We start from the raw sequence: 15,357 nt of genomic DNA on the forward strand, positions 1-15,357 counted from the left end.
TGCTTCTTCTCTCTTCTGAGAGGGTTCTATATTATCATTGTAGGAACTGAAAAAGATTTAATTGTTCAAATACGCATCTTCTGTCTTCGCAGAAAACAAATAGGTGACAGAAATCAGGATGTGAATAAGATTACCAAAAGCCCCTTAAAATGTAGCGTTGTCAGAGAAATGTTTTTGTTTAATGCTCTCCATGAGCAAGATGATCAGCCTGCTGCAGTCATGGGTCAGACACCCCTCCTGTGTCAGCAACAGGCCAGGGAGCAGCCAGGGGCTGGGGCATTACATGGCCACATGGAGATCCTAACCCTTCATCCCCAGAAGAGAGGAGCCACGCTGGTCCTGATGGCTCTGTTGCCATGCTGGTTATCTCACACCTTCCTGTCAGGCTACCAGGAACTCACAACTACACACAGCAATTACCAACACATTGTCATTACCCTATAATTACACAATAAATATTTTGTGACTTATTCTTGTTTAGAAAACATTGTCTACCACCAGTAAAATGGAAAGTTAAGGCCATGGCTAAATTGCTTCTAATTAATAAAATGGGTAATCAGTTCTGTACATAATATGTATGTTTTTCAAGCCATGTCTTTTCAGAGATTTTATTTACGCTAGAATCACTGTCACAGGGTTAGCTTTCTCACTTAGACAAATTACTGAAAATTACAGGTTTCTCAGCATGTACCTGTAATTGCAGTCACACAGAATCACAGAATGGTTAAGGGTGGAAGGAACCATCTTACAGTGCTCAGAATTACCCTACAGTCACAGAATTAGAAAGCACAACTATTTGAAGGCTACTTCTCCCATGTTGTTAAAAAACCCTGAAATGGCCTACAGAGGAAAGAGAACTTTTATGATCTCATACACACTTGCTGATGGGATGTCTGTGGTATTTCCTAGCCCCCAGTTTCAACACTGTTTTGAGTTCAAGATCACAGGCCTGGATCTCAAAACCACAAGATGACATTTTAATGAGGGCACTGTGACATACAGCATCCTGCTATCTGCCAACAGTAATGACCTTCAGGTGGAAGAGACATTATCCACTGGAACAAAGGGCAAAGGACATTGTAATTCTGACCTTGTCTTTTCTCTCCTTTCCCTCATGCTGCTTTAAAATCATGTCCAATAAAAAAAAGCAATTGTATACAGAGCCTTTTAAGCACAGATTTAACTTTGTATCAAAATAAGCAGCATAACAGTAATTGTGAAATAAAAATCTAAACTGAATGACTATTACATGAGTGCAGATTTAGTCTGTCAAGCAAGAGAAGAATTATTTTTTCACTACTTTTAAGACAAAATGTTATTATTACAGTAGCAGGTAACAGAGTAAGGACTAGGTGAGAGGAGAAGTTATATCTGTGATATTTACTTCCTCCTATTAGAAAAAAAAAGTATGGATTTTTTTCTTAAATTTCCCTGACTTAACTTTTCTGAAGGCTGTTTGTCCCTGGTAGCTGGAGTCTCCAACACTGGAGTTTGTGTTATTTGAGTTGTCTCATTTGCAACCTGACTGACCCTGTGAGACAGGTGTTTCCTTTCATTACCTTTCCATGTTTCAGTCAGTTCTCCACCAATGAAACAGAACTTTTAAGGCCATATAAGGACACATGGGGGGTAACTAAGTGGTGATGATTTTGCCTCTTCTCTCCCTGGTACATTGCTGGCCAATGATATCCCAAGCCTAAGAACTGGCCTTTTGCCTGCCTTTGTCTCGGGCTGCTCTCCAAGGATTTGACTTTCACATACTCTTTGATTATGCTCTTAAAATCTCTTATGGACATTCATTTTTTCTTTCCTGACCCCTAACACCAAGTGACGGGCCAGATCCACACCAGCACCATTCTTACCACTTACAAGGACCAGGAAGGAAAGAAAGGCAACAGAAAGCAGCACAATACATTCAAGCAAAATCAAAGAATCTCCCTTGAAAATTATTTAACACTTCCAGCTTTGTAGGCTGCAATATGTCATATAACTACAGAGAAGAAAAGAGGAAAACACTGTTTTTCTGCAATTTTGTTAGCTGCAAGGAAACAAACCCCAGTTTCCCAAATGAGCACATGAAAAACTTCTCAGAGCTTTTACATGCAAGAACACAAAATAACCTGCTCTTCACATACTGTAGTTATAAGAAAATGTCAGAGATGCCAGAAGAATGAATTTGTGTCCCTAGTTTGTCTTGAGAGCTGAGGCTTTCGTTCCACCAGAGACTCGGCAGCCAGAAGAAGCCCTTGGTCTGTTCCTGTTCTCCTGCTGCAGTCAGCCGACCATTTGGTGAAAAAGAACAGGACCCCTGCAAATCTCTCAAAGTATAGCAATATATTTCAATCATGCTGTTTCACAACAGTTCCAATCACGACTTTTACCTGTCTTTTTCTTGAACAAACTTTGCAGACCACTGTCATAAAATACACATGTGAGCTGAGCCCCGAGCAACCTGAGCTGCTGAGCGGCATCCCTGCTGTGGAACTAGGTGATGTCTGAGGCCCAGTCCAAGCAAAACCATTCCTGAGTCTGATTCTGTTTGAGTGCCAGTGTGTTCATAAGTGAGTTCACGGAGATACCACTGAGTCAAAGGGACTTTTAAAATGTCCACTACCTTTTACTGCTACTTTTCCTACTGAGGGGATCACTTTGTGAGTTTGGATGAAGAGGTGACAGAGATATGTTGGATAATCAGCATTCACAGCCAAGTGAATACACGTCCCCAGAGATAAACTGTGTGGGTGTGTGATGCTGACAGTGGGGAGAAGCTGTGTTTCTTTCAATACTTTACTACCTGCTGTCACAGCTGCATTCTCCCCATTTCAAGAACTGCAGCAAGCCTGCTGAAGTGCAGCGTTCCTTAAACAAGTTCAGAGACTGTCTCATTTGTTCTGCCATGACAGTTCTGCTGTATTTTTAGATGCAATATAATTGGATAAACCAGATAAAGGGGTAAAAGTATGGGGAGATAGCAAAAAAGTGTTTAATGCCATTTTTGCATCAGTCTTCACCAAGAAGGTTGGCATAGATGATGCAACTATGGCACATTAAATGTAATTTCTCTTTGTCCCAGGGCCACAGCCCTATAGATCAAAAGGCATCATGCCCTAAGTCTGGGCTTCACCAGAGCTTTGCCATTGGCTCTCATGTCATCCTTACAAATAACCTGGAGAAATAAGGTCTAGATGTAATCTCCAGTGGGTGGATGTAATATTGGTTAGAAAACTGCTTGCAGAGCACTTATCAAGAACACACACCTAGCCAAGGGATCCATCAGGAAAAGTTGTGAAGGGAGCTGCATTAGTCAGTGTTTCCACAGAGCCAAAAGTCCACACCACACTCACAGTGGAAGAGGCCTGGTTTACAACTAAAAGTGAACTTGAGAACTGACATGGAAACATCACAGAGTGTAATGCAGCTAAGACAGTGATAGGGCTTACCCCTAAGAAAAATCACCAGCACACACACAGAACTGAGACAGAGCCAGCCATGGGCAGTTGTGGGGGTGGGAATTTGTAGTTGACAAAAGGTTGTGCTCATGGCAGAAATACAAGCTTCATACAAAGCTCCTTGTGAACTATGCACACAGCAGGAAATAGTGCAAACCTCTCACTTGTGCTGTTGAGATCACAGGTGGCTTCACACACTTGGCAATATAAATAGTCTGGACACAAAATTCAAGAATTCATTAACCAGCTGCAGAGCACCCAGAGGAGAGAGAGACTAAAAGAACATATAGGAAACTCAACCCTGAAGAGTAAATCAAGGTTACTGGAGTTATTCAACCTGGAGTCTCCAAAAGAGGCCATAGAAAAAGGATGCACAAGTACATAAAAAAAATACACACAAAAAGGAACCTCACTCTCTGGGTCCATTACAAATGAGTGCTAATGTGTTAATTGCAATATATGAGGTATAAGGACAAAAACTTTCCAATAAGCCATCAATTCCAGTAATGAGCTAAGTAGAGAAAGCAATGGAATTGTTCATATATATGTGTGTGTCAAGAAGAAGTGTGTTTATTCTGCCCTGGGCCAAATGGCTGGATTAGCCAAGGTCTTGAGGTTCTTTCCAGCTCTGCTTTGTAGAAGTATATAATATACTGCTACAACCTTGAATATTTCAGTAACTTAATCTCTTTACGGAAATTGGGTTAAAAATTGGCAAGAAAATGAAACGCTTTTGATAGATCATGACTCCTGACACAGGATCTTTTGCTATATATCAAGTGTCAAAATTAGTATTCATAGAACCCACTCAAAATTACAGTAGTTATTTTCATTATGCTTGAAGTCCTACCAATATTTCATGCTTGTGTAGGGCTTTGTTAAAAATTAAAAAAATATTCCGAAATTGGCTTTTTTATTAACAAAATAGCACATGCTTCCTGTTAACATACGTCAGCATTTCACTTAATGTAGGAACTTAGATGTACAGTATTTGCCACTTCAATAAAAATTGCTAATTTATCCGATGGCAAACCTAGCTTCCCTTCTAACTACTTTTTATGCAAGTATTAGCAGTTCTTCTTGGTCTTTGCTGTTTTATCCAGGCTTTGCTCTTAGAGTTTAGTAGATTTTTAGAGCTATATAATTAATCACTGTATGTAAAATGCAATGCAAATACAACAATGAAATAACTTAGCCTGGATTTTCTCATTCACAGAACACATTGAATCAACTATTTTTCAGCCCAGAATTATTGCACAAACACAGTGTGCAACAAAACTGTATAAAAAATTATCTTAATCTCAGACATTTTTGTCCATGCATTCACAAAACTGTCTGCAGAACTCTGAGGAAAAAAATGTGGGTGTGTGGCTACTGAAAGAATTCTGCTCTTGGCAACCCTAAGTGGATTAAGTTGTGAGGTAAAACATTTTGCCTCTTCCTCAATATGATCACCTTAACCTGCAGCAGCAACTTTGAAATTAAGCTAAGCTGTTCTCATCACTAATTTAGTAACTTCAAACACTTAAAGTAATTTTTCCTCTTCATTAACATGTACATTGTCCTCTAAGTTGAAAATTAACTGAGCAAAATCTTACTCACCCCTCTCTTCAACACACAATCCCATGATAACAAGCCACTACCTCCCTCAGTGCAATTACACTGATCATGATAGCATAAATAAGTCTGTGATAAGCTTCCAGAGCTGACTACACAAATTACACACAACCACCAGAGGAAGAGCTAACTTTCAGCTGGAAAAACTGCATTAGTCCTTGGATCCATGAGCAGTACCTGTTTCTATAGCAGCTAAGGGTTTGATCCCCAGGAGCCTCCTCTTCAAGGATGTAAAATCACCCTACAAATGATCATCAGTATTTTTAGCCAGTTTAAGTACCCAGAGATCTCACAGCACACTGCCCAAGTTGACCTGTATCCCCCAGCATGGGATAGTGCCACAGGCACTATTATATTCATCTCAGAAATGGGAAATTATCTGAGGGAAAACATCAATGAAGTAACATTTTCAAGATGAGTGAGGAAGATAAATACAAGGTCAAATCTCAGTCCTACTATCTCACCACTAATCTCTGCTCTCTCTGTTTATGGAGATAGAGTCTGAAGGTGTGATTAATAATACATGACTTTTTCATACGTAAGGGAAACAGGATTTGCTAGTTAAGATGTAGCCTTTGTTACAAGTGGCATACACACATCACATCTGGTATTATATGTTGTGATGAAAACAGAAAGAAAAAAGGCACCAGTTCCCCACTGGACCAGTGGGAGATGTGACATCGAAGAAATTACAACACTCTTGACAAAGCAAGAGGAATTAAGAGTGCTCCTATGCAGAATGAATATGGAGCCAGATATGTATAAATAAAACTCAATTATTATAGCTGAAATGCCCAAGAGAAAGAACTCAAGAAGGAAAAAAGGCTGCTCTGCAATCTTGCCAAAGGACTTCTGGAACACAGTCATTCCTGGTGTCAACACTGCACACTACAGCCTTCCAACAGGACACAAAGCTGCTGCAAACACAGAACCACACACTGCCCAAAGCTTAACATCTATCTTCCCTACACAGATCCCTCATATTGCTGAACAGCTTCTGGGTATAAATCTTCAAATATCAAAGAGCACTCCAAGCAAAGAGGCCTAAAGTCACTGTTCTTGTTTGCTGCTTCTGCTGCAGCAAATAGTTTTGTTAAGACATCTTTTTTTTTAAAGTTTTGCAGGTGTCTGTCAATATGCTACTCCAGCTTAAGTGCAATTGTATATAATTTAGTCAAAGCTATAATTTTCTATTACTTTTGGGGGGTGATGTGCCATTTATGGCCCCCATAGCAGGACCTGAAATCTAGGAAAATTGTTTCTAAACTATAGAATCAGGCTTTAAGCCATGACCTCTATCTAGATGCCACAAAAAGGAACATTTACAGTAGTTGTATTATCTTAGGGAGAAAGTTGGGGGGGGGGGGAAATAGAAATGCCCACACTTTAATGTTAAAGTACTGGGGGGTTTTAGCTGAATTAACAACAGTCTGTGTGTAACAGTCCCTTCCACCTCACAAGGAGAAGCACATCCCAGAGATATCTCCCCACAGCACCAGTCGGTGCCTCTGATTGCTGACAGCCAGCTCCCCACCTGCCACTGTCTTCAGCACCTACTTCTTGCTTTGTGCCCTCTCAAGTATGTGTTATTTATTTTATGTTTTATTTTCAAAGAAAAGCATTCCCTTAAAAGAAGTACTCGGATTTAGCTGAGAAGTAGACGACCATGCGTGAAAATGTGATCTTTGAAAGCTTTAGTGGATATTATTACATTTGGATACTAAATACTACAAACTACTACTTGTGTCTTCCAATGCAAGCGACTCCACAGGAGGAGAGCACAGCAGCATTTCCCCTGCCCACGGCGCTCCTCCATCCCTGGCTCCCACGTACCCGGTCAGTCTTGCCCTCGGTCTGGACGCTGGTCCGGCTGCGCGCGTCCTGCTCCTCCTCGAGGTCAGACACATCCTCCAGCTCCTCGGGCGTCTGCGGAACAGGCGGGAAAGGGTTACTGTCTGCCAGACTGGGCAACTCGGGTGCTCATGTCCAACACCTATTGCTCTGAGGTAAGGTCTGACAAACACCTAAACTGTGTTTAAATTGGTGTTGGTGCTGCTAGCAAAGGTGTCTAACGAGAAACCTTTACATGACAAGAATGGATTGTGAATGTGTCACTTACCAGCTCTATTAAGCAGCACAAGTTCCTGCACAACCAGAAAAAGTAAGTGTCCTTAATTTGCTATTTTTATGCATGGCATTATTTAATATGCCACTGTCTGTTCCTTCGAGTCACACAAACTGCCAGTTGATTCTGTGATTCTGTTTCATTTACGACAAGAAATTTTCTATACAATCCAGATCTTCAGATTTATTTACTGCTTCCCTTTTACCAAAATATTATTAAAAGAAAAGTGGTTTCATTCACAAGTTCTGAATTTTATAATAAATAACATAGCAAAAAACCCACACTGAACATGACTTTATAAAGGATACTAAATAAAACATTAAAAGCAAGTTTCTTCTATCAGCAAAACACTGCATAACGAAGCATACAAAGTTTTTGAGATTGCGAACCGCTTAAAAAATACTATTGGTTCTGCCAATGCAACAGGGCACTCAAGAAACTTTCCTTTATCAAGTAAATTCACACTTTTAAAAAGCAAACATATACAGAACCAAGCTCTACAAAACTTGTGACAGATCTACCACCACCTTGACATCTAGAGTTCCAATTAGAGGGAAATCTGATGTTCTGAGTCCCCCAAAAGCCTGACATTCCAAGAGAAATATGACAAGACCAGGGCTACCAGATAACCTTAGAAAAAGACAGGCAGAAAGAAACCCAGCCATTACTTTTACCCAATTTTCCATCAAATCAAATATAATGTTTTTAATCCAGAATTGCTGTATATGCTCACCTTCAAGTTTTTACTGTCAAGGCATATACAAAGAAGATCTATTGAGAGGGACACTGCAGGGTTGTCATTTTATTTCTGGATCTATAGCACTGTAATGGGCCTGCATTAAGCTGAATAAATCCACCTGTGTGTACTTGAGTCCTTTGGGAAAGAACCGCTGTGGTCAGAGGGTGGTACATTAACCACAGAGTTCAACAGCAGCCTTCAAACAAGGCTCAAATACTACTCCATTGCTTGAGCAGCACACAGACAATTTCACTCACTGAAGAAAATCATCATTTCTATGAGATAACACTGCAAGAAATAACTCAATATTGGTGCACAAGTTGGCAGAAATAGAATGCTGGGGGTGACAAATACACCTAAACTTCCTCACAAAAACAGGCAATCAGTTTCTGGGACAAAGATAAGCATAAAGCTACACTGCTGAATTGGGGCAGAGGAGCATCTTGTTTTCAGGCAAAGACTAACACTGTTATGAAGTCTCAGTTTTAATGTTGGAATTAGACCTAGTAAGAATTCCACAGTAGCCAAAGGCTATTATCATACGAAAGTTGCTGGAAAAAGCTGCAGTATGAAAGCAAAATTAAATTTTGGTGGTGATGGATATCCCTACAATAAAAAAACCTATCACAAACTCCCTTTAATTGAAACATTTAGGGACACTCTTATTAGAGGACCAATAACAAAGGATATTAAAACAGAGTAACTTCAGCTTCTCAGGATTACACTGACTCCCTCAGGCAGGGAAGAGCCTTACAGAAAAAATAATTCCTTTTAAATTTAAACTATACTTGGGTTACAATTACAACTTTAAATACCACATTGCAATTCTTGGGTTTCAATAAAACTAGTTTGGAATTTTTTCCCCCAAAGATCATAAAGCTGGATTAATGCCAGCAGAGCACCATTTCTTCCTGGGTGAACAGGTACCTGAGAATCCCACACTTTCAATAAAGGCTTTCTTTCTTCTATAAAACATGGAATTCAAAATGTTGTGACAGGGCAGAATGGTTAATAACTTTAAGACAGTCGCATTATACATATGTGAATTTTAGGTAATGTGTTTAAGAGCTTTATGCCATTGTTACCCCACAACAAACTGTATGTATTCACAAGAAAGTTATTTTAGGGGCATCAAGAGAATTTTGTAGAATTCCACTGACACCACTTTTCTGTGAAGTCAAGCTATGGAAATATTACCAGCCTCAACATGGAAACATTAGCAAAAAGGTCAGCAAAAGGACAGTAGGGTAAGACACCTCTCAATGGCAGTCTCAGGTAAGCATTCCAAAGATTAAATCATCACTGTATTAATCTGATCTGGCACTTTACAAACTGCAAATCATAGAGCAGAGATCTCCTTCCAGCTGCACTGGCACAGGGATTCCCTCTCCAGTTCTTTATCATACACAGAACATTGACTCAGGGTCTAAGTGCTGCTCACCCGAACCCCTTGTGGGCTAAATGCTGTCAGAAACCTTTTTGGTTTTAAATTGCCTATGCCCTTTTCCTGTCAGTAAAACCTGTTTGTGGCTGGGATGAGGAGTTTCCTGCAGAAAGCTCGTTCTCCCAGCCAGAGGACCGCACTCCTATCGAGCTCTTCCCAAGTAATTCTCTCCAAATTCCACATCTGCCACGCCTTGGATTGTTGGTACCGCAGAATTCAGAAAAACAAAGTAAACCTATCCAGTTATTAAAGACTAAGGACATTTCAAGCAGAGAGAAGCTGCTGATTTATCAAGCCTTGAATCACAAACCACAAACTACTGTCATTTTCAGACACATCAAAAACTGAAAAAACTCCCCACTGTAATATTGAGAGCAACAGAAGTAGTTACTCAATTGTTTTCTCTCCTTGGAAGCTCTTTTATGCAATTCAAAGCAAAATTTGTGATTTTTTTTCATGTTGCTGTCATGATCCACTATTTATTAAATACCTGAGACACACCTGTGTCTGCTTATATGAATATTCCATGTGCCAACACATGGCTATTCAAAAGGAATGTCTGACGACTGCATGGTTAAACTGGTATGAGCATGAGGACTTGCAACACAAAACATCAATAAAGAGAAATTGTGCACAGGGAGAACAGCACAGCTGTAGGACTGGAGTGAGAAGCATGGAAGGAAGCTGGGAGTATTGTTTAAGACTCCTAACAGTCATCTTATCAACTGCAGGTGACAGAAGAGGGAGAGATTTGAGTACTGTACTCGGTGACACAATGAATACAAGACATAAATGGCAAATTCACAAAGTATGGGATTTCTGGTAAATGCTGAGGGGTAAAATGAAGCACAAGACTCCAGTCAGCAACAACCTACAGACTCATGTGTAACAGAGTGGTAAATGGAGTCTAGAAACAAATTTGAACAGAGCAGAATTAGGTTTCCAGCAGCCACGGGAGCAGAATTCTTGAATAGTCTCCCGTGGAAGTGCTGGAGGAGGGGAGAAATCCATTCCAAGATGAAGTCTGAGCAGCCTACACTACAAACAAGGTGATGGAGCAGCTGGCAGGAAAAGTGAGACACAAGGGCAGGCAGGACACCTGCCCCAGCCCCTGGCCCAGGGCTGAAAGAGATTTCAGTCCTTTGTGAAAAGCCTTTGCTGATCCTGACAAAAACACATTCAAGTACATTCCTACACATCCATTCCAGGCTGTAATTCCATTACTGTGGCTGACAAGCTACACAAGTAGCATGTACTCCCTCTCACATTTCAATGATTGTAATAAATCTGCATTCTCAGTGGGTTTGCTACTGAAAACTCAGGCTGAGGACTCAAAGTCATATTTATAGCAAAGTCTAATATTGATGAATTTGACACCTTGCTGGTACTCAACTCCAAGCCACAACAGCACGTCATTACTAATGCACCCAGGTGATTTCAGGATATGAATTACCTTTTCATCTAAGAAATGAAAACCACTCTCTGATGACAAACCTTTTAATTTGCTTTTCTATGAAGATTTTGAAGAGAATAATTAATAAAACCAAGGTCTGGCCCTAGTCTTTAGATCACTGCCAGTTTTCCTAAACTGGTTGCAAATGGGCTTTTTGATTTCTCTGGTTTTTAATCCAAGCTTTGTAGAACAATTTGTTTGACTAAGTTTCACAGCATCTTCTCCAACACAAAGTTTTTTATGGAAATCCTCTCAGAAGTGATTATCCAAAGAACTTTATCTATATCATTTGCTTGTAAAGGTCACATACAACCCACGGAATCATCAATCCTGCCAATAAAGGGTTTCAGCTGCTAGAACATAATGCATAACCAGGTCTAAAATCTCAAGATACACAACATAAATGGACAAACAGGCATCATGGTGTGAAAGGAAGCTATCTCCTCTTATCTAACATTCAATTAAATGCTGACCTTCACACTGTCATTATATGCTCTTATACTTTATCTTATCTTGGTTTCAACAGCCCCATCAGTCATTCTTTTTCATCAATCAATACTAAAATGCAGAGCAGACTAACACCTTAACAGGAGCTAAGTTGATAAGTGATGTCTTCATTTTACTACTGCAAATGCAGTTATTTGTGCTATGTAAATCCCACAGCAGCAGCAGAAATGCATGCTGCATGCACTCCAGGAGGATGAGTTTGTCTATTATGTCCTTCAGTGAGCACACAATGGTTTATAGAGATTATCTGTTCTACTGTGGACATTTGCCTAATGCCCAGATTTCAAACACCTCATCCTGTCAGGCTGCATGTCACTCAGCATAACAAACCACAGTTACATTTGTGACACGTGTCACCAATGCAAAAATATCATGCTCTGCAAATATTTAGCTGCTGAGTGATATTTTTGTGTATTAGTGACAGCACCACCATTATCTCACATGTAATTCTGTCAGATGACACACTGCCAGAGCAAGAGTGTTAATGCACCAGAAAGAGAACAAGAAACCACAAGCATTGTTTATCTTTCCTGACTGGCTGAGTAAGAGCCTCACATAATTGTTGCTATCTAGTCATTTAAAGTACTTATCAAGTTTTTGCTAAAAGCAGTTGAGTGTTGAGAACAATAAACCCCACATCATGAAAGTCAAATTAAAATACTGCGTTCTTGATCTGTCAATATTGTGACATATCAATACTGTGGTAAATACCATCCCCTCTGTTAAAGATGATCACCTGCCTATTCATGAAATCTATTCTTGGCAGTTCTCTTAAAATGGTATCCTTAGCATACCGCATTACTGGGGGTATTTTTAACAAAAAGAAACAACAAACGATAATTGAGCCAGAGAGCAGAATTCTGTCTTTGATAGCAGTAATGTCATCAAGCACTACCAAGGAATTTGACATCAAACAATAGTAAAGTCATTATCCTGCCACAGCCCATACACATTTTTACTTTCAAATGTAGGTACTAAACATTTCTTGTTACTAACAGAGAAAATTCTGCAAAACACTTTTTTAGATATTAAAGTTGTAATTCCCATCAAGATCAGTGAAAATATAAACTTTGGTGAAAACAAAGAATTTAATTATGAGAATAAGTAGTGACCGTTGACACTGAAAGATGAAACTATTTTCAATAATAAAAGATGTTACAGGATAAAGAGGACATGTTTTAAAACTAAGAAATGCTGTGAACCCACAGTATGGGGCAAAAGTTTCTGCGTTGTTACTGGATGCTTGGAGGTTTTGTTGGCTTGTTTCACAAGTCATCTTAGAACATTCTGCTCCAGGAGATTAAGACCAAAAAAGTTATAATTAATCCCCACTAGAGACAGCAAGGCAGATCAACAGCCTGACTCCATGTGACAACTCCTGTGCTTCCAGGTCTCACTGGGCATACATTAGGGTAAGAGTCTTCTCAACAACCAGCCAGGAGACAGGAAAGATCTGAGCTGAGGAGCATAACTGGAAAGTTTAAAGTGCAAATTCTGAGTACTGCCCTTTGAAAATCATTTTAAAGAAAAACTGTGAAGTTGGCACAGCTAAGTAAATTGGCACAGAGAGTTTTAGCACCTGTTTTCCATCCTAAGCTACATTTTTTGTGCCGGGAACATGCACTTCAGCCCTGTTTCCATTGCTTCCTCTTTCCTTTCCCCGACGGTACTTTGTACGTGTGCCACTCTCTCATGATGCCTACAGCAATTCAAGGAGAGATTTACTGCAGGAAATACTGACCTAGTTATGCTGCACAAAAGCTCTGAACACATCTTTAACTCTAAAAAGCTGGGGGAAACTTGACAGCTGCCTGAAAATCCCACCTAGTAATGGTATGGTAGCCAAAATGGCCCAAAGATACAAGCAGGGCAAGATTTACAAACTGTGGTGGCTAATAGCTGGCCTGGAGTCCACACAGCTATAAATAATCCTAATTAAAATTCTATAACTAATTACATACGCAGTAATTCTATAACTCGACCAGCCTGGGCCATTGGGGAGCCAGTCTGGGCTGTTGGGGACAAGGCAGCTATCGGCCCATTAGCTGGTGGTGACTAATTCACCCACCAGGAGTGTCCCCAAACCCCATGGGCTCCCAGAGCTGTGTCAGGAGTGTCCCCAAACCCCATGGGCTCCCAGAGCCGTGTCAGGCGTGTCCCCAAACCCCATGGGCTCCCAGAGCCGTGTCAGGAGTGTCCCCAAACCCCATGGGCTCCCAGAGCCATGTCAGGAGTGTCCCCAAAGCCCATGGGTTCCCAGAGCCGTGTCAGGAGTGTCCCCAAACCCCTTGGGCTCCCAGAGCCATGTCAGGAGTGTCCCCAAACCCCTTGGGCTCCCAGAGCCATGTCAGGAGTGTCCCCAAAGCCCATGGGCTCCCAGAGCCGTGTCAGGAGTGTCCCCAAACCCCATGGGCTCCCAGAGCCGTGTCAGGAGTGTCCCCAAACCCCTTGGGCTCCCAGAGCCGTTGTCAGGCATGTCCCCAAACCCCGTGGGCTGTCAGAGCTGTGTCAGGAGAACAGCACTCCATGGAACTTGGCTGCTGCCGTGTGACCCTCAACGCGTTCTTTCTCCAAAACTGCCACAGGTAACAGCGATAAAACCAACAGCATGACCAGAAAAGAAACTCAGATTTCAGGGCTGCAAATCCTTCACCAGGTTACCTGAGGACTCACTTAGGAACCTGGAAGCTTCTTTACTTTTTTCCAGTTATTTTATTTCAAGGAAGCACTTTTTTGGGTATAACTTTTAAAGAAGAATGTCAAATCCCTAAGAACAAAATATGATCAAACTTAGGTCAATCATACAACTGTGCTGTAGCCCAAGCCCCTGCCTTGATTCCACAAGGACTGTGACAACTGATACACAGCTTCACGCAAAGCACAGCCTTTGCTTATGTTTATTAAGTAGGAAAAATCACCATGTGGCTTCGAAGCTTCCATTTTAAACTCAGGAAACTAATAATTAACAATAATAGAACAGTAGGTTTAAATACAAGTGATTTGTTCTTCAGCTATCTAAAATGTATTCCCTGTTTCCTCTGCTGGGTTGACATACATTTGCTCCATCTAGTGGATAGCTAATTAAGACATTTCATTTATAATGGAAATACTTGCTAAGCTGTTTAAAAATAGATTGTGAAAAATGAATTATGCCATTGTTCTTTTGCTAGCAATCTTCATAAAGCAAATTATATATGGCTTTATATATGAGCAGTTTATAGCTGTGTTTGAAACAGATTTCTAAACATCACCTCTAGCTTTGAAAATGAGAAGAGATTAGACCTTATTTTCTCTCTCTCAACTGTATGTGTTAAAGACAAACTAAAACATCGTTAGTGTCAGCCTGGCTAACCTCAAAGGTAACCAGAGAAGGGTTCTGTATTTTGCCTCTGCAAATATTCATAATGGTTCCCATTTCTAATAAAGGCCAGAGGAACAAACTGGCCAAGCACAGGCTGCTCACCCTCCTATCAGTCCCTGCAGTGTCATGGCCTGAGAAAGGCTCTTCACCATCTCCCAGGTGCTGGAAGCAAGCTGGGCCATTAGCCTTTGGCTGTCAGGCTCAGAGGGCAGTGCCGACCTGGGAACGAGAGGAGCATCACCGGTGTGTGCCCGAAGGCCAGGGCTGCAGGACAGCGCTGCCATGGGAGCTGCTGGAGCACACTCTCAGCACGTTCTCACGGGGCACCAGGCAGGGAGCTGCAGAGGGCCCAGCTGTAGGGCTGCCATCCGAGGACTGATGCACTCTGCAGGAATGGGCTGACAGCAATCTTCTAAAACTCACCGAGGGAAAATGCAAATATTGGCACCTAGGAAGGCAGAAGCTACAAACAAAACAATCTGGGGCTGCCTGACTTCAGAGCAGACCAGCTGAAAAGGACCTTGGGCTCTTGGCACAAAGAACACTGGGCAGGAGCCAACATTGCTCCTTGGCAGCAACACAGAGCATCCTGGGATGGAATGAGGTGTGGTAAGATAAATCCACTTCTCAGAACCAGAGAGTTTAAATTATACTTTAAAACC

At 41.1% G+C, this 15,357-nt stretch overlaps 1 protein-coding gene and 1 long non-coding RNA gene across 2 annotated transcripts in view; one reads left to right on the forward strand and one right to left on the reverse strand.

Moving 5' to 3' along the window:
* Positions 1-15,357, forward strand: part of LOC137477705 (uncharacterized) — a 499,166-nt gene that overhangs the window by 424,156 nt on the left and 59,653 nt on the right. The gene's annotated exons all lie outside the window — the stretch shown is intronic.
* CTNNA3 (catenin alpha 3) overlaps positions 1-15,357 on the reverse strand; it is a 427,360-nt gene that overhangs the window by 51,593 nt on the left and 360,410 nt on the right. The window contains exon 14 of the mRNA XM_068196847.1: positions 6,900-6,992. Within this exon, the coding sequence (XP_068052948.1) occupies positions 6,900-6,992 (93 nt within the window). The remainder of the gene's footprint in view (positions 1-6,899; positions 6,993-15,357) is intronic.

This window comes from Anomalospiza imberbis, chromosome 8 (assembly GCF_031753505.1).
Source record: "Anomalospiza imberbis isolate Cuckoo-Finch-1a 21T00152 chromosome 8, ASM3175350v1, whole genome shotgun sequence".
In the NCBI taxonomy this organism is placed as follows: domain Eukaryota; kingdom Metazoa; phylum Chordata; class Aves; order Passeriformes; family Viduidae; genus Anomalospiza; species Anomalospiza imberbis.